This window comes from Populus nigra, chromosome 12, assembly GCF_951802175.1.
Source record: "Populus nigra chromosome 12, ddPopNigr1.1, whole genome shotgun sequence".
Lineage (NCBI taxonomy): Eukaryota > Viridiplantae > Streptophyta > Magnoliopsida > Malpighiales > Salicaceae > Populus > Populus nigra.
The window spans coordinates 1,597,125-1,615,812 of record NC_084863.1 but is presented as its reverse complement, the minus strand read 5'-3'; the positions used below and the strand labels follow the sequence as shown (position 1 = coordinate 1,615,812).

The window sequence follows — 18,688 nt, the reverse complement described above, 5'->3', positions numbered from 1 at the left end:
GATCCCTACAAAATTTGTCTGGTAAACACTACTATCTTTTGATCTTCTTGCTCGGCATTCATGACAACTCTACATCTTTCGGTCATAGTTAATAAATCCAAGTCTAACTTAACGGGTTTATTCATGATGCTTCGTCAATCTAAAACTTAATTTATGTAGTGAAGGGTTTTTTTTTTTAAAGTTGATATGGTTAATCTAGTTATCTAGTGGATTAATTAATTTATGATCTAATTGATCTCATCAAATTCAAATGAGATCTAATAATATTAATTTAATTTAATTTATTTATAATAATATCATTTTATTTTTTATTTTAAATTTTATCTAAGATCACATCATTTTAAAATTGATTTAATAAATTCACAACTCAAGTTTTAAGTATGATTAAACCCAATAACTATTTGATCCATATGAGTTTGGGGTAAGACTAGTGTTTTTGACTTGCGCTATATCATGTGTTGAAATTTTTTTTTTTAACTTTAAGAAAATGTAAAGATGTTAGAAAGTCAGAAATTTGATATATATTAACTGAAACACTTTTAAATTACTTAAACAGTGATATATTAAATGATATTTTTTTAAAAAAATATTAAGATGACGATATGTTGGATCAACTCAGGTCAATTATAATTAACTTGCAAAACTCGTAATTTAAGATATGAGATCATAATAAAACTATGAAACTCATATCAAAACAAATTCAAAAATTCAATTATAATGGATCAAATATTAAAAGGTAAAAGCAAAAAAAATTTCAATTTTTTTTGAAAAGTAATTTGATTAAACCTGTATTGGCGGCCAGCGCCACATCATAGACGGGGCAAATTCTTTTGGGTGTAAGAAGAAAAAAAACTAACACGATAGAATTTCTAAAAAAGCAAAAGATAAGTTCAATATATATATATATATATATATATATATATATATATATATATTAAAGGAAACTTTAATTTAATAACATAAAAAATCAAAAAAATTTAAATAATTCTTCTAAACCTAGTTTAATTTTTTAAAATAATAACATGTGAAATATCAGATCTGAATTCAATCAAAAAGTTAAATTTCTAACCAATTTGATGTTGAAAGATAAAAAAAACTTGTCAAATAAAAAAAATAACAATAAAAAAATGAATATCAAACATGATAAAAAAATAAATAAAAAAAGAATAAATTAAAAAATTATAAATTATTTCAAATAAAAAATAATAAGTAAAATAATAAAAATAAAATCTAAAAGATAAAACTTTTTTTATTTGAATATATAATGTTTTTTTATTCCAGCATTTAAAGAAGGAGCTAAAATATAATTTTTTTTATTAAAAAAGAAAAAGAAAATATGGTTTCAATGCCTTTTTTTAATACTTCAATTACCGAAGGTCACTTTATAAAAGAAATTCATGAAGAAAGTTCCTTTATCCTTTCTTTTGTAAATACAAACACTCTATTCATTAATTCTGTTTTCCAGTCATGTAAACGCGTTAAGATTATTGTCATAATTAAGCGTAAAAACAATAAAAATCATCATTCACATCCTAACAAGATCTGAAAACCAAAAAGAAAATCCTCAATCAAACGAAAGATCATAAATTTAACTCAGTCAAAGCAACAACCTCCCCCCCTCTCTCTCACTCACTCACTAACTCAATGAAAAGAGGCAAACAAATCAGCTTCACAGGCCTCAACTTTGTATGAAATGGCATGGCCTTCTCCTCTCCCCCTCCTCTCCTAAACACCATTGTAGCAATCTCCATAACCCTCATCTCCACTCTCATCTTCTCAAAATCCCAACTTTACCCCACCCCGTCTCCTCAAATTCCCCATAGATCCCTCTTCTCTCAAAATCAAGATCAAAACTTTACTCTCTCTTGCACCTCTTTGCCCTCTTCAAATGGCTTTATTGACTACCTTTCCCTTCACTTTTGCCTCTTCAAAGAGAAGTTTTTGCTTTCAATTCCTTGCCTTTCATTATTTGTACTTCTTCATTTTTATGTTCTTATTGAAACAGCACAATCCCATTTCTCTATAGTGACAACAAAGCTAACCCATCATTTAAATCTCTCTCCAAGTATGGGAGGTGTGACCCTTTTGGCTTTAGGTAATGGGGCACCTGATGTTTTTGCATCACTTGCTGCTGTTAGGTCAGGGCAATATAGAACTGGGTTTGGTGCTATATTGTCTGCTGGGACTTTTGTTTCTGCCCTTGTTGTTGGTTTTGTTGCTATTTATGCTGCACCATTTAATGTGGATCCTGCTTCTTTTATAAGGGATGTTGGGTTTTATTTGTTAGGTGCTTTGATTTTGTTTTATGTTTATTTGAGTGGGGAGATATTCTTTTGGCAGGCTGTTGGGTTTGTTGGGTTTTATTTGTTTTTCGTTGGGTTTGTGTTTTGGATGGATTTGGGAAGTGGTAGTATTGCTGCTGCTGGCGGTGCCGGTGGTGATGATAGAAGGGATGCAAGAGAAATGGATTGCGAAAGAGGTGGTGAAGTGGTTGTGGGGAGTTTGGAGGGTGAGAAGGAGCATTCGGGATGTTTTGAGAGGGCTTATGGAAAGGTAATGCCTTGTGATTTGGCTTGTGTTTTCCCTTTCTTCTTCTTCTTCTTGTTCTTATCTGTTGGACTATCCAGTTTTTAGATAAATGGAATGCTGTTTGTGTTGTTTTGAAGTTAATGCTATGAGAGATGAATGAATTTAGTTTTGTTACATTTGGTTAAATGTCAAGTATCATGTGATTTGACAATGAAAAACTGAAGCATATTCACTTGGATACTGTTCTGAAATCTTAACATGATTGAAGTTCTCGTTTATTGGGCTAAAAATTAATTTTGTAACATGGGTGAACCTCTATTAGGAATGTGGACGTGGTTAAAAAAATTATCTTCTCCATTTCTCTTTTCAATCTTTTGGTATTCAAACAGATAGATACAAATATAATTTTTGCTAATTCAAAATAAATTCGTGGAGTTTCTGTTTCTGTCAACATTGGTGAAGAGAGCAGAAATTCGTATCTCATGAAGTTTACTCTGTTAGCCACTTATGAAGGGAATTTGTAACGTTTCTTTCACTCTTGAGAAACCTCATTCTGTTCGGTTAGTGTTAGAATAGAATAATACCAATGGCCCTCCTGGCATGCTCAATCAAATTGAATAAGTCATTCCATGAAGTTTAAAACGTCTTGGGCTTGCAACCAAATGGTGCAAGTTCGAGTGTAAGTTTAATCACTTGATCCAAGAAATGTTTAACTATGGGAATCTTTAATTTTCCATGCACGGAACCATAATTCGGATATAGCCCATATACATTGTGATGATTTTTCATTCGACATGTAAATAAGGGTCTTTATTGAGTTTGAATTGAGGATTTAAAATGGCTGATGTTATTTTCAGATTGGTGTAAAAAGTGTTGATATTTCAGGGGTTTCCTTCTTTTTGAGTTTTTTAATCTCATCGTAGTCTAGGGCTGCCTCTGTTGTGGCTTTACTCTAGACAACAGATTTAGCATAAGATTATGCCTTGAGACTGATATAAAGTGACTAATACAGGGGGCAAACACTAACAAAACCATTTGTATAAATTATGACTGTACTGAATGCTGAAATTTAACTTTGGGCTTTACCTTTTGACCCAGAAGAATATGTTATCGTTATGCTGCCCAAGTAAAAGAATACTTCGTGTTGCTTTTCTGGTATTTTGAGAGGCTCTTTGGCTTCATGAGCAATCCAGTTCATCGCTTATTGTCGTGAATTGTCATGCATATGTTTCTTGCTTCACAACAAGTTTCCTAAAGTAATTAAGTCTTTTGACATAAGAAATACCCAGCCAAAAGATTGCAAATTCTTGTATTATTTTCGTAATTGATATTTACCTAATTATATTTATATTTAGATCATTTTATATATGATATGTATTAGAAGCCTTCTTTTCTGATTTATGTTTCTGTCATTTGTACAGATCTCAAAAGTATGGGAGTTTCCTGTCTCTTTTCTTCTGAAGCTCACAATTCCTCAAAGTGCACCTTTGGAATGGAACAGGTTCTACATATCTGCCAACATTGCTCTTTGCCCAGTAGCTCTTTTGTATGCTTGCAACTCATTCATGCCATTAGATCATCCCATTGTATTCCTCTTTCCAAACACTCATTTCCCTCTCTGGTTCATAGTACTTTTGGCAAGCTCTTCACTCGCAGCTCTGCACTTTATACTTGAAAAGGAACCCCCAAAGAACGAGCAAATATCGGTGGTGCTTGTGGCATTTGTAATGAGTGTCTTTTGGATATCTGCTATTGCTGGTGAACTTCTCAACTGCCTGGAAGCACTTGGGATACTTCTTGAAGTGCCCCCATCTCTCCTTGGGCTTACAGTACTTGCTTGGGGAAACTCTGTGGGTGATCTAGTTGCTGATGTTGCAGTTGCCAAAGCTGGCCAGCCAGCTATGGCCATGGCTGGATGCTTTGCTGGACCAATGTTTAACATGCTTGTTGGGCTTGGATCAGCTTTGGTGATATTAACAGCTGATGTTTATCCAAAAGCTTATAAACTCCATTTCCACGTTGGTATTGTGATTGCATTTGTGTTTTTGCTTTTTGGACTGATGGGATCTCTGTTAGTCATCACTTGGTCCAGATTTCGGGTGCCTAGGTTTTGGGGTTTCTGCCTTGTTGGGCTTTATGTCTTTTTTATGGCAGTTAGCTTAATCATAGCTATGTTCTCAGGGTGATTGGTTTGATTCACAAAGTTGAAAATATGTTGCAAATTTTTCATTCATAAAGGGGAGGGGACATGTACAAGCCTTGATGCTGGATGATAAAGAGTGCCAAGATTATGGAATTTTTTATCTGTAATCTGAAAATAGCTATAGTTTGTATCTAGAGTGTTGAGTGTGTTCATTTCTTTCCCCTCAAATTTTCCATAACTTCTGAATTGTATTATAAACACCATTTCCATGCATATACAAATATATTTGTAATAGGAAATGTCTGAGAAACATGGTAATTTATTGTCTTGAATTTGATCAATACTGAAGTTTTGTCAATTTGCATCATGATTCTCTTCTATATGCTGATCTTCGTCCCATGCTTATGTTTCCTTGTCTTAACTCCCTTTTTGAAACTTTGCTAGATACTAGTTGCTGAGTACTGATTTCTGATCCTTGTTATTTTCTTTTGGCTAATGAATGTCTTCCTTATCAGCTAATATGTGATGGTGCTCGTAAGATACGTAAAATTCTATTCTAGCCAAAACATGTTTGCAGAGAGTTGAGTTGTCTTGGACAAGCCAGTAACAGAGCTTATGAATGTCTCACAAATATGAAATATGCACTCGAAAACCAGTGAAATCTGACAGCAGAAACGGTGGTGATGGTCTTCCTTGTGCTAAATGCTAGTTTGATTCTCAGGTTTCCAGTATTCTAAGATTGATTAATGCTTTAACATGGAGGCTTTGACTCTGCTAAGCCAATGGATTGCTTCCTTCGAACTGTGACATACTAGACATGCCAGCACATGCTTCCTATGGAATCTTTGTTGTACTGGGTTAACTTGACCATTCACGTCTTTGTTGGAAGAGGAGAAATCCAAGATGCTTCCAACCATCTTTTGAGTTTGAACAACTATTTGGATCTTTACACATTTTGGCTTCATGCTTACCTGATCAAATCTGTATGAAGTAGGGTTGAATAAGGAACAGGTGCCATAGAGTTTCGGCATGAGCATGGACATGTTAAAAACCAGAAGATTGTTAAGGGGCACTCCAGATTTAGCCATTACTAGATAGGGCAGTGTTACGCCGCGGCCCACCCAGATTTTTTTCAACATTAAAAAAAGAGTGGATTGTTAACTTGGTCGAGTTTAATAAACCAGGCTAATTTAAATAATATAAATAAAAAAATAAACTAACACAAAAAATTGAGAACAAAAAAAATATATTAAGCTCGTCGAAAGCAAATTGAGTAATACTATGAAATTTTATTATTAAATAATTTATCGTTGAAAGCTTAACTAAAAAAAATCAATTAAAAAAAGGTTTGAACCAACTTAGGTTAACTTGCTATCTCCATAATCTTGGGTACATAATTGAGATAATCCCCTAGAAAGGACAGTGAAAAAAAAAACATAAAACCAATTTCTAATAAATCAAATGTTGAAGGAAGAAATTGAAATTTTTTTTTATAAAAGATCAAAGTCAACTTGTGTTAACTTTTGAAACTCATTATCTTAGTCATGAGCCCAAGACCAACCCTATAGAAGAAAAACCCTAAAAAATAAATTAACAAGATTCTAAACCAACAAAGTATTGAGGGGTGAAATTAAAAATAAAAAACAATGCAATAAAAAAAAGGATCCAAAAAAATAGTGATGAAAAATATTAGGATTAAATTTGATATTAAAACAATTTGAAATCAAAATGCGATGGATGAAATTGAATTCAGTTAAGAAAAAAAAAGAAAAAAATATAAACTAAAAGAATAATGATCAAATTTGATATAAAAATTAAATAAAACAGATGATGATAGAAGAAATTAAAGAGAAAAAACAATTAAAAAATATATAAAAAAATAATGAAAAAGAATGAAGAGAAAAGTAAATAAAAAAACAAATGAAATGTCACTTTTTATATTTTTACAATAAAAAAAAAGAGAGAGAAAAAAAAAGAAGCTCAGCAAAGTCCAAACACAACTTCGCTATGTACACATGTTGTACCAACAAAAAATGCATGGTAAGCCACTTCTAACACCATTCTACAAAGTTGTTTGTGAACATAGAAAGATGCTATAGACGCCATTAATTTTTTTTAAATAATATTTAGATTTATCAAATAATTAAATTATCACCCATTAACTTGTTAACAACTAAAAAAAATAGTTTGATAAGACAAAAAACCCCTTGATTTCAAGTTTAAGAAAATATGCTTTTAATAGTAATAAAATAATTTTATTATGCATCTAAAAATAAAAAAAATAAAGCACACTCTAGATTTGAATTAGATTATTATATTTTATTTTAAGATTATTTTATGTTTTATATTATGCTATGAAAATACAAAAAAATAAAATAAAATTAGTTATTAGAAAATAATAGTATTATCCTCAATAGCTAGACTAATAGTTTTTTAAGAAGGGTAAAAATATAATTATACTATTATTATTCATAATACAATGTATTTAGATGGATAATGAATTCACTACTCCTAGTCATTTTTTTCTTAAATGTTACAAAAAGAAAAAGAAAAAGAAAAAGAAAAAGAAAAACACCTTAAATAGCGAACCCCGACGAACTATTCGGGTCTCTCACGTTCGGCGTACCCCTGGCGCCACCGCCACCCGTGGCAACATGCAAACCGCAAACAAAACAGCAGCCAGGTTAAAGGGAAAAGTCAAAGCAGAAAGCAAGCTCTGTCGGGGAAATAAATTTATCAACAGTAATACAGGTAGGTCTTAATTAAACTAGACAAAACTTAACCAGGTACAGATTGATTGACCTTAAAGAAGGTAAGGTAATTTCCCTAAAAGGGCAAGTTCCTCGAAAAAAGGCAAAAGAGAGAGAAGCCATCTGCCGGAAAGTTAACCCGGCTACAAAACCGGGTTTTAAATTACACGGGTTAACCCAGGTCAACCAATTTGTGGTTTATATGCCTGGAAATCGAACAAGTGCAGCAGAAAAATTTCCTTGTTATGAAGAACAAATGGAGAAGAAAGACAATGACTCCCTCTTTGTGGCTGTAGTTGCTAAGATTTTCCCGAGAAAATCGATCCTTTCCTTGATCGCTAGCTAGAAGGGATTGGAAAGAAGAAAGGAGGAACAGGAGAAGAAGAGGAAAGGGTCGGGATTTGTGTTCCTAAAACAAAACGAGATCGTTTTGTTAATTAAAAAATATACATGACAGGTCTCACTCGGGTTGCAACGGGTCACCCGGGTTCCGGGTTGACCCTCCGGGCCGGGTTTATTACTATGGCCACAAGAGGTTAAACTTCTGACAATATATAAATAAAAGAGTCAGAAAGGAACGCAAGACAAAGCAAAAGCAGCTGCTGTTTCCAATCTGAGGTTTGTTCTTAAGAAACATCACTCATTTTAAATACAAAAACGTCATCACTAATGACTAAAACTCTGCTGAATCATCATCAAACCCTTAACTAAAAAGGAAAAAAATCAGTTTACGGACACAGATTTTACATAAAGTAGATCCCATATTTCTTTTCTTGCTAAAAGTTCTGCTTTTCTTCAGGTTATTGATCTTGCAAGCAAGAGAACAAGCTCTGCAGAAAGAAAAGGTAGCACCGCAATCTTTCTTCTTTCATAGACACACACATGCATGTCACTTGCTATGTGTTGTTTTGCTTTATCGATCTTGTGTTTTACCATCCCAAAAGACTTCTGGGTTTTCCTTTTTCATGTGTTCTTACAAAGGCTTTGTTTTGTTTGGTTAGAAATCAACGCAAGTATGAATTCTTGGTTTTTGGAGTTTGTGTGTGTATCAGTATGATATCTTTTTTCCTTTTTATTAATTGAGTTGGTTTTTTAGCTCAAATTAGTATGTGATGTGCTGCTGCTTGTGGTTCTAGAAATGAATTGCAATTCTTTTGTTTGATTTTCTTTTTGAAGAATACTTGGAATTTGCTTTACCTTTTGGCCTGTACCCAAAATTACCAGAAGAAGATCACGATCATCACTAGTTTGCTTTGGGACTGGAAGAGCCGTGTCAAATAAATCAAACTATGTTTCATTAAAAAAAATAACAAAAAGCAAGTCGGTTGAATCTCTGTCAATATCATGGTGATTATGGATTTACTATTGGTAATGGTTTCTGGGTTTTTTCTTTTCTTTCTAGATATTATACTAACCCTCTGCGATTTTAGCATCTATGTATTTTGTCTGGATCCTGCTGTGTGCATGTATCTTGGCAATTTACTTCTAGGAGAGGAAGCAGATCAAAGATGTACTGGGAAAGTTCTGGGAAATTAATTATATTCTGTTTCTGTTTGGGAGCTGAACAATGTCATCTAGTAATGAATTTCTTTCTATAATTGCTCTATGTTGTTGTCGGGATATGGGTGGGCCTTCTACCTTCCCAAATGCATCTGTCTCCAATTAGTTTCATCATCGAAGTGGGCATCATAATTTGAGACTTCACCTTTTGAATTTAACTGCGGAACCATCACAGCTATGCGATTCTCTGCTTTTCCTAGCATTAAGAGGATGTATTCCTATCAAAATTTGGCTAGCTGAAGCCATTTGTTACCATGCTTGAATGTGAATTAAGTGTGATTGATGTCATTGATTGATACTGGGATATACCCTCATTAATTGAAGTGGTAATATCCATAAAAGCTCATCCATGATAAAATGCAAGGATGATGCTGTTATTCTGCATCTTGGATATTATTGGGGAGAATTGTTTATTTGTTTATGTTTTTGAAATCAGACAAACTTGGTTTGCGGCATTTTTTTAATAATTCAAACACCTGATTGGATAGTGTTAATTGGATTTGCATCGCCTTGTAGTTGCATCTGTTCTTCACCTCAGAGATTTGCTATTCATAGCAAAGCCAATTTCTTTCATGAAATTTCCTTTCAGCATGCAATCATATGATATGTATATCTATATAGTGCAAATTAAATGCTGAATTTAGTTTTTCATGTTTCCTCTTGTATCTTGCTAAACACAGAGTCATTAAGTTGCTTATTATTGTGTTTAGTTGGATCAAAATGGATCAGCAAGGGTATGGGACAAATCCATATCAACCAAACCAAATGCCTGCTGCCTCAAATCCTGGATCAGTTACTGGTCAGCCTGCAGGAGCTCAGCTTGAACAGCATCAACTTGCCTATCAGCAGATCCACCAGCAACAGCAACAGCAACTCCAGCAACAACGCCAGTCTTTTTGGACAAATCAGTATAAAGAAATAGACAAAGTTACTGATTTCAAAAATCATAGTCTTCCCTTGGCAAGGATCAAGAAGATCATGAAGGCTGATGAGGATGTCAAGATGATATCAGCTGAGGCACCAGTTATATTCGCCAGGGCTTGTGAAATGTTTATTTTAGAGTTGACCTTGCAGTCTTGGAATCACACGGAGGAGAACAAGAGGAGGACACTTCAGAAGAATGATATTGCTGCAGCTATCACTAGGACTGATATCTTTGATTTCCTGGTTGACATTGTACCTAGGGAGGATATGAAAGATGAAGTGCTTGCATCAATCCCAAGAGGACCAATGCCTGTTGGAGGGCCTGTTGATGCACTCCCTTACTGCTATATGCCACATCCGCATGCACCTCAGGTCGGGACTCCTGGGATGATAATGGGCAAGCCTGTGACAGACCCAGCTATGTATGCCCAACAATCTCACCCCTACATGGCACAGCATATGTGGCCACAGGGACCAGAGCAGCAGCAGTCACCCTCAGATCAGTAGTAACTGGAGCATGGAAGTTCAGAAGTGTAAGCTCACTTTAACTTATCTACCGCTGGTTTGTGTTTGATGACCGAGACCAGGGTGATCAGATGAGTATGTTGTACAGGAATGCTTTCATGTAACTGATAGTGCCAATATTTCTTGCCTTTCTACCAGATTTTAGTACGCATATCATACTCCTTTTCTAGTAAAAACCATATATGGAGATGACAGTCGATGTTGAAAATTTCAGTAATGGTGTCATGTAATGACCAGACGTTGTTGTTGTTTTTTTCCCTTTCCTATATGTACGTGATAATTGATGAGCCATGAACATCATCCTTCTGTTATGGTATGTGAACTATGGTTGCTCAGTGTGGATTTTTCTATCTTTTCGTTTAGACCACCCCCCCTCCACTCCAAATTCTTTCAATGTCTGCGTGTCCATATTTACTCGGTTTCCTAGCTCCATAAATGTTTTCGTTGATTGTAACATTTTTTGAACGTCTAGCACAAAGGAATATCCCTCATGACAAGGTGCTGTCAAGAATGGAGCTGAAAAGAAGCATGACTTTTTGTAAATAACATGCAGAAAATATTATAGCTGATCTTGATTTTTTTTCCTCTCTTGGACGTTATCCTCTCATTTTTATGTTTGAATCCTTGTTCAGCATTGAACAGATTAATTTTTTTTGGTTCGGTTCTCTCTTTATAAATTCTTTTGCGTACCTTCTTCGCAGAATGATTAAAATGTGAAAAGTACAGCAATATTGGGGTAATAAATATGCCCCCTGAAATGCCCAAGCTCTACTGCTACCAGGGTGGATTGTTTCACTACAAAACTAACCAGTGTTCTGTTCCCCTTTTAAGAGCTGATCTTATGTTGGTGAACAACATATCCCCATTCTCGAAAGCATGTACTCAGCTGATACACATCTGCTAAGTGCTGCTTCCAAAGATTTGTGCTACGGAAGTTTTTGATTCAAGGACCAAAACATGCAAGATACATGTTAAACTTGAGTTGTTTGACCTCACGAAATCTGATAAAGAAGAAAAAAAACTTGTTGAAAAAGAGAAACATCTCAAAAATTTTCATATAATGGTGATAATATTCCATGTATTGGTGGAGAGGTCCTTCCGGAACTTGATGAACCTTGGATTTCTAACTAATGTACAGGGATTATGTTATCAACTACTTTATATGCTCTTCATGACAATCACCTCTAGAATCCCATCAAAGCCAAATTTGCCTGAAAACTGACTAGGATCAACTGGACCAGGCAGTTGAAATGAAATAGAAAACTGCCCTGGTGAGCAGAGGTTTCTGGATAGCATCTCAAACTTTTGGGAGAACCTGTACACCGTTTTCTCACCTGTTGTTGTGATGCCCTTTATCAGCACCTTACCATCATTTTCGATTTTGCAGCTGAATTCATCTGCAGAAAGAAGAATAGTTTAAATAAGACACTGAGAAAAGGGTAAAGGAAAAGAAAAGGTATCAAGATTTGTTAATATAGTGGAAACATGAGGTGATGCAACCTAAAATTAACAGGGTTCAATGCTGGCCACCCTTACCTGTTTGGCATTTTAAAGCAAACAAACAAGCAACCATCACAGAAATTTTAACAAGAGCGGCCAGCGTAAATTAAAGATGTTCACTTCAATTATTATGAATCTTGGTGGCAATAAGTGTAAGTTACACAGTTAATGTTGTCTTCCCATGTGAAAGCTGAGATGTTTTCTATGGAATTGGAAATATGATCAGATCGATTGAATGTCATCACTGCATCATCACTGCATGGTACGCACATGGCAAGCTACAACATCATTTGATTTTTCCATTTCACAGACAATTTAGAGCATAACAAGCTGATAAGATATAAAAGGAAAATTAAGAGATTCATGAGAACTTTATGCTTACAATTTATCTACTAAAGGTAAACTACAGCATCATGGAAAGAAAAAGGAAATTCAGTAAGAAGCAAGCATTTAATCATACTAATGATACTTACTGTCGTCTTGTCTCACTCCAGGAAGAGACACCCGGAAAAGGTATGCATCTTCACACTCACCAATATCAACAAGCCCGACAGTCTGTTGCACCTGGCCCATTGCAGCAGTACCAGTCAATGCAAGTCCACCTTTACATGCAGCCACCAAACTGTTCCACTCTTCCTTTTTCGCTCCTGATGGAAGAAAAACCATCCGTGGACTTTCTTCAGCAGATTTTCCAGAATCTCTGGCTGGTAGAGATGTTGTACAGCTGTGAGAAGGAGGCAAACCTCTAAATGGCACACAGCTAAGAGGTTGCACATCATAGACATGCAGATCCCTGGCTTGCAGGATGCCATCTGCATGTTTTGCTCTCTTATGAAAATGATGAGTACTTGTAGGAGGCCATTCTACACCAGGTCCAGCCTCATGCACTATCACATCATATAGAGCACTGCCATCCAAATATGAGTGAAATCTTGCTGCATCTCTATCCAGCAGAAGATTCTTGAGCCCAGTTAATCTTATAAACCTCTCAATGTCCTTTGAGCCAATATGGGAGGTATTTGGGTTGTCGATGAATATCACATTTGACACAATTTGGTATCTATTATCCATTAGTGAATGAGGATGTAGGTGGGTTGGAAACATATCGGGAAACTGCGGGTAACTGGCAGTTCCAGAAGCAGGTAGGTTGCCTAGAAAGAATTGGTGCAACAAGGATAATTTCAGAGCAAGATGCTTCTCTGCCTTTCGAAGTGCATAGTGGTATATATGCTCTATTTCTTCAGTTTTGATGTAGCCTCCAGTTAGTTGTTCTAATAAGTAAGTTGATAGCCCCTCAGCTGCTCTTTGAAACAGTGATTTTTTAGGTCCTTCTTTCAGATCAGGCCCAAAAAAGTTTCCAATGATGAAATAAAGGAGGAAAAGTTGGTCATTGTTGGCTATGACACTTGAATCAACAAAGGATTCTGATCCCGCAGTTGAAAGAGAATTTGCAGCCTGAGATGAAGTATCCATATGTTTGCAATATAATAAATCAGAATCTGCATTAAAAATTCAAAGCACTTAGGAAAAAAATCAAATAATGATTCTCATAAATTTGACAAAAATTCATTTAATGTACTCATAAAAAAATTATGCTGACAGGCCAGTGCCTAAAATATACATGACGTTATCTTCATTAATCATATTATTTTCATTTTATGATGACAGGCAAGTGCCTAAAAAATACTTGTTTTGGGGGTTAATGTTTATTTGAAACTACATTAATCATATTATTTTCATATGATTCACGGAACACATGCTCCTGGCATCATTTTACACATCATTCCATATTTGTTGAAGTTTTTGCCACGAACAAATAACTGAATTACTAAAACAACTTATGAGCTCAAGTTTATATCATAAGATGGACGGCAGATTGGTAGGCTATGATACAACTATGTGTTGTAAAAATGACTTAGTTCAGCGCAAATACATCGAGTACACTGTATAGTATCAAAGATGGCCAAACTCCTCTAATCAATGACATGAACTACCATATATTCACAAACTTCTACAATTGACGAGAAACCATAAACGTTTGCATGCAAACATCTACCCATTCATTTGCAAAATATTGGAGCATCAACTGTTCACTAGCAAAAGTAGTTTTTTAAATGGTAACATATCATTGATATTCATAGTAACTCATAGATACAATCTGGATCAATCTATTCTAACATCAACGGAGATTTAGCAACATAACTGCCTATGTTTTACTCATATAACATGATTAAAAGGGAGTCTAACTATCCTTTGGAATTCCGCACTTTTAGTTACAGGATAAAATTCCATTAGGCAAGGTATGACATAAGCTATAAAACTTTTAAATTGAAAGGTTCCTTGAATCTATGGCTTAACTGACATAAATATATCAGAAGAACTCCCAAAGAAAATAAATTTAGGGTATGGCTGAGGAAACTTTATCTTTTGACTCTAAAAATAACCACCTCAAGGTCACCAGCCATTTCAGCAGCCAGAATTTTTCATCATGACTAGCCTGGTCTCAGATAACAAAGGGATGGAGAAAGAGCAAAGCGCTATGAAGGGTGAAAAGTCAACTTGCTAACTTGATAGAGCTGAATTCTTCAATGGGTTTTTCTGTCAACAGATGCCCTTATCCTTCACTTGTTGTCAGGATACGATAACAAATAGCACAAGTATTCACTCTCTCTCCTTGGTCTATATCCTAAGGGGAAAATGGTCAACTTAATCTGCTAGCCCTAAAATATATAGCTAAACAAATAATAGCATATATGTTTTCTGATTATGACAAGGAGCAATCAAAAGCAGTTAACAACAATGCATGCTGAGAAAAGATAACTCAATTAAATGTAGCAGAGTTTGATGATTTGAATTGTGGCTGGAGTTTTGTTCATGGAATACATGCCATCGTGAACTTTCATAATGGGTTACTAGCATTGCAGGATAAACTTCTTACTTAACGTGCCTCTCCTAGCCCATTCCGTTACAAGATGTAACAAAAAAGATCCGTCACTAGGGTCCACTACTTAATGTAACAGCTGATGTTTAAGAAATTGAGTAGTAAGACTGAAGATGAAAATGATAAAAAGGTTAGTTATAAGTAGAAGTACAAGCAAATCAATTGACCCCTCAACTACAAACAAATCAATTGGCCCCTCAACTACAAGCCTGAGCTTTTAGGTTTAGTGCTTTCTAATGATCTGTTAGAGAAACTATGACTGGGTGATCAGATGTTTCAGGCCTGAAACCCCCAATGTTACAATAAATTTCAACACAAAGTGGCAGCACATCTATGTTAGGTTCACACATTCAAACCAAATGACTTCTGCATAGAAGTGTGTTTAAAGATATAAAAACATGTCCTTAGGCCCTTAACTATAAGCCTGAGTTTTGAGGTCTGATGCTTCTCTGATAACAACTTCTGGACTCATGTTCTTTTCTACTGGAATTTGAAATCAAACTCTGATTTATAGAGCACGTGTCTAACCACAATGTCTGTGGAATGCAAGATGTCATCATCATACTAGATAGATCAACAACTCTAAAATAACCACATTGATTTAGAGCATGACCATGGAGAACCCTAGCATTCTTAGGTCCCATGCTGAACCACAACCTGGATCGTGCTAGCCAATTGCAGTTCATGAAGACTCTGGACCCAAAAAAAATGGCAATCCCAGTATACTTTCACTTATTTCAAAATGTTTCTAGTAATTAGACAAAGAATCATTTACAAGTTGGAAGACATCAAGACGGAAATGCAACATCTAGCCAAAAGAAAGAAAGTTTGTAGCTAGTTTTTGCTTATAAATTTTAGCACACATTTGCTAGTACATACAAGGAAGGTTAAATACTCACACCAGTCACATTTCTTGACTGGCCACAAACCAAACTTCATCATGTTCCATTCACCCGATCATGAGCAAGAGAAACCTTACATTTCACATAATTCACCTCAATAAATTAGAATTAGAAAAAAGAAAGTGACATGCATGTACAAAATCTTTCCAGTGAATGGGGAAAGTGTTGTCATTAACAATTCCTTGGAACACAAAATTTCAGTAAAGCAAGAAAATCTTTTTAAGCTATATATCTTTGCTATTTGTAATGGCTCAAACTAGATATGTATCTTCAGTTAATCACTGAAGTAGGAATATAACAAACATCAATCCATGCTGAAACATACATGTCCAAGGCTGTGACAGAGTATCTGCATTGCTTTAAACCATGGGAAGAGTATCAAAATGGAATCTGATCTGTCCTTGGGCATCTGAACACTGACATGATAGATTCGATAGAGAAAAAATGTGGCACAATCACATAAAAATAATGAAAAAAAGAAAACTCTATATGCAGAAATTTTTACACGGCCCAACACACAAAGGTCCTGAGGAAGAAATATGGAAACAGATATAGGAGGGATGCTAAATCCACCTAAAAAATGGCACCTTTTGTTTTTATTGATCTCACAAGCTCTGTGAATTAAGAACTACTCTTAAAAATGTACCAGAACCTCTTCCAATTGTAAAGATGGTTAATGAGAATCAAATAAATACAAACAAATAACATGAAGCAAATCAATTTGCCAATTCCCCGAACCGGAATTGTTCCTTTCACCTTCCACACAATGGACTGATTTAATCAGTCATTAACACTAGCCAAGAATGAGCACAATTGAGATGGTTCATAATACTAAGAAGGCAAGGGCCCTCTATTTTCCTTGGTAGCTCAAGGAACAAAAAACTAAGGGTAATAAACAGTAATATACAGCAAGGAGCAGACAAGTAGATAATAACAATAAAACAAAGCATGATGTAACCACAACTGAACAATGACATCATTGGACGGGCTAAGACCAGCATTAAATCAAGCGATGATGTAAAAAGGAAAACACAAAGAGGCTGATTACGATAATATTTGGGCAACTCGGGAGTCGGGATCTTTCCCGCGAATTGGTGCCTGACTTGATGATCTACTGAAAACTTCTAGCCACCAAGTCCAGCTGGGATCTAAGGAATACAAAAGCTTTCTCCTCGTTAGTGAACGACAAATTGAAAAACTGGCCACAACGATAAGATAAAAATCAAAAGATTATTCAACTTAACATGAAATTCATTCAAATTATGAACTATTATGCGGATGAGAGCAAGACTAATCAAATTTGGCAACCAATCAAGTATACCAGCTTTGAATCACGGAAGAAATAACTAAAGGCGTCCACTTTGAAGGAAGTTTTAGCCACACCTCATAAAAAATTCCAATTTTTGAAAAACTAGAATTCCTTTTTGTGTATAGTTCTACCAAAACAAGGTTACTTATCCAAAAAAAAAAAATCAGCAAATTTAAGGCAAAAGAAGTTACAGTCTTCATATCATTGACTCTCGTGACTGCAAAACTGGATTTAGGTGAGGAAAAAATGAAAGAAAATCAGCAATTTAAAGAACAAGATTTTGCTAGGAACACAAAACCAAAAAAAAAAAAAAACTTCAATAATTAATATAACAAAGGTTCATTTACTGTATCATATATAAACTGATATCAAATCATGAAGAGAGAGAGAGAGAGAGAGAATCAACATCTATGAAATTATACATGCAACCAAAGATTCATGCAATACAACACTTGTCACCTTAACCATAAAAAAAGTAAAAAATAAATTGGGTTACTCATCAAAATCCTTGCTTTTGATACAAGCAAAAAAATACAAACCCCAAGTTCAGATTCTAAAGAAAAATTAACACATGGAATTACAACTAACATAAAATTAAAAACAAAGAACGAAATAATAGGTGATCAAGACACATGCATACATAATGTACGCAGAGAAAGAGCAGTAAGAGGAACTAACCAGCAAGATAGAGAGGTTGAGAGAGTAAAGGCAATGAAGCGAAATAATGGGTTGTTGTTTGTTTTGGGTTTTGCATAGTAAAACTTGAGAAAGTTTGTGTCTTTTAGTAGTTTTGGCAGCTAGGAAGAGAAGCCATGCCATTTCTCCATACAAGGCACCTGCAGCACAACACAACACTGTTTTGGCCTGGAGCGTTAACCAAAACAAGACTTGGAAGTAGAAAACATTTTAAAAGTTTGAAAAGGTAAGAAAATTAATAACTCGGAACACCCCCAAAACATTGATATAACCATGAATAATTTGAGAAATAATGAAAAACTTAAAAAACTCATGTCCTACAAAACTTATATCGTTATCATAAACATATTTCCATTTTCGAGGCTTTATAGACATAAGCTTTTTCTTTTTTAGACTTTATAAGTTAGTTTTATTTTTTTTAGGTTTTTAAAATTTAACTTTTCTCCTTTTTTTTAATGTTTAATGTTTTTTATATTTATTATGGTGTTTCAATGTTTATTTTTTTTAATTTATGAAAATTACTTTTTTAGGTTTAATGTTTTTTATATTTATTATGGTGTTTCAATGGATGACCTATCTCAAGCTCGCATGGAAAAGTTATGATTAGTTCCTATATTTTTTATTGACTTTTTTCTTGTCCTTTTAGTTTTTAGAATTTTTGTGTTTGTCTAAAATTTTATTTTGTTTATTTTTTAATTAATTAGTTTGAGAGAAGAGAGAGAAGGTCATTAAAAAAACAGTAAATGAGAGAGAAAGTTAACGACTGAACTAAATATAACAACAAAATAAGTTGTCTTGGTGTCAATAAATTTTATTTTATAAGAGAAGTTTATTTAATTTTTTTTTTACATTGTATCTTTCTAGAAAAAAGTAGATTAGAGTTAATAAAGATTTTATTTCACAACTTGA

At 34.4% G+C, this 18,688-nt stretch overlaps 3 protein-coding genes and 1 long non-coding RNA gene across 8 annotated transcripts; 2 read left to right on the top strand and 2 right to left on the bottom strand.

Annotated features, from left to right (window-relative positions):
• Positions 1–1,474: 1,474 nt before the first annotated feature.
• Positions 1,475–4,866, top strand: LOC133669240 (cation/calcium exchanger 5). Its single transcript, XM_062089299.1, has 2 exons — positions 1,475–2,553; positions 3,951–4,866. The coding sequence occupies exons 1-2, from the start codon at positions 1,699–1,701 to the stop codon at positions 4,713–4,715; spliced, it is 1,620 nt and encodes a 539-aa protein (XP_061945283.1). The 5' UTR covers positions 1,475–1,698; the 3' UTR covers positions 4,716–4,866.
• Positions 4,867–5,212: 346 nt separating this feature from the next.
• Positions 5,213–7,828, bottom strand: LOC133669242 (uncharacterized). Its single transcript, XR_009833857.1, has 2 exons — positions 7,248–7,828; positions 5,213–5,653 (listed from the first exon to the last, which is right to left on the bottom strand). It is a non-coding gene; the product is annotated as an uncharacterized LOC133669242 (long non-coding RNA).
• Positions 7,829–7,947: 119 nt separating this feature from the next.
• Positions 7,948–10,766, top strand: LOC133669241 (nuclear transcription factor Y subunit C-3-like). Of its 2 annotated transcripts, XM_062089300.1 has the most exons (3): positions 7,948–8,040; positions 8,222–8,267; positions 9,693–10,766. In XM_062089300.1, exon 3 carries the CDS (start codon positions 9,703–9,705, stop codon positions 10,411–10,413), a length of 711 nt encoding a protein of 236 aa, XP_061945284.1. In that variant the 5' UTR covers positions 7,948–8,040; positions 8,222–8,267; positions 9,693–9,702; the 3' UTR covers positions 10,414–10,766. The 2 variants fall into 2 exon arrangements, with proteins under 2 accessions (XP_061945284.1, XP_061945285.1); XM_062089301.1 differs by lacking the exon at positions 7,948–8,040 and having other exon boundaries at positions 9,663–10,766.
• A 687-nt stretch (positions 10,767–11,453) lies between these two features.
• LOC133669597 (increased DNA methylation 2-like) lies at positions 11,454–18,042 on the bottom strand. Of its 4 annotated transcripts, none has more exons than XM_062089796.1 (4): positions 17,762–18,041; positions 16,100–16,922; positions 12,405–13,430; positions 11,454–11,828 (listed from the first exon to the last, which is right to left on the bottom strand). In XM_062089796.1, the coding sequence occupies exons 3-4, from the start codon at positions 13,402–13,404 to the stop codon at positions 11,590–11,592; spliced, it is 1,239 nt and encodes a 412-aa protein (XP_061945780.1). In that variant the 5' UTR covers positions 13,405–13,430; positions 16,100–16,922; positions 17,762–18,041; the 3' UTR covers positions 11,454–11,589. The 4 variants fall into 4 exon arrangements, with proteins under 4 accessions (XP_061945780.1, XP_061945779.1, XP_061945777.1 ...); XM_062089795.1 differs by having other exon boundaries at positions 16,823–16,922; XM_062089793.1 differs by lacking the exon at positions 16,100–16,922 and having other exon boundaries at positions 17,762–18,042.
• Positions 18,043–18,688: the final 646 nt, after the last annotated feature.

Coding starts and splice junctions, on each gene's coding strand:
- LOC133669240 (XM_062089299.1), top strand. CDS start 1,699: ATGGCCTTCTCCTCTCCCCCTCCTCTCCTAAACACCATTGTAGCAATC. Junction 2,554..3,950: donor TTGAGAGGGCTTATGGAAAG/GTAATGCCTTGT, acceptor TCATTTGTACAG/ATCTCAAAAGTATGGGAGTT.
- LOC133669241 (XM_062089300.1), top strand. CDS start 9,703: ATGGATCAGCAAGGGTATGGGACAAATCCATATCAACCAAACCAAATG.
- LOC133669597 (XM_062089793.1), bottom strand. CDS start 17,837: ATGCAAAACCCAAAACAAACAACAACCCATTATTTCGCTTCATTGCCT. Junction 13,431..17,761: donor TCAACCTCTCTATCTTGCTG/GTTAGTTCCTCT, acceptor TTTTTAATGCAG/ATTCTGATTTATTATATTGC. Junction 11,829..12,404: donor TGGAGTGAGACAAGACGACA/GTAAGTATCATT, acceptor TTCTTTCTGCAG/ATGAATTCAGCTGCAAAATC.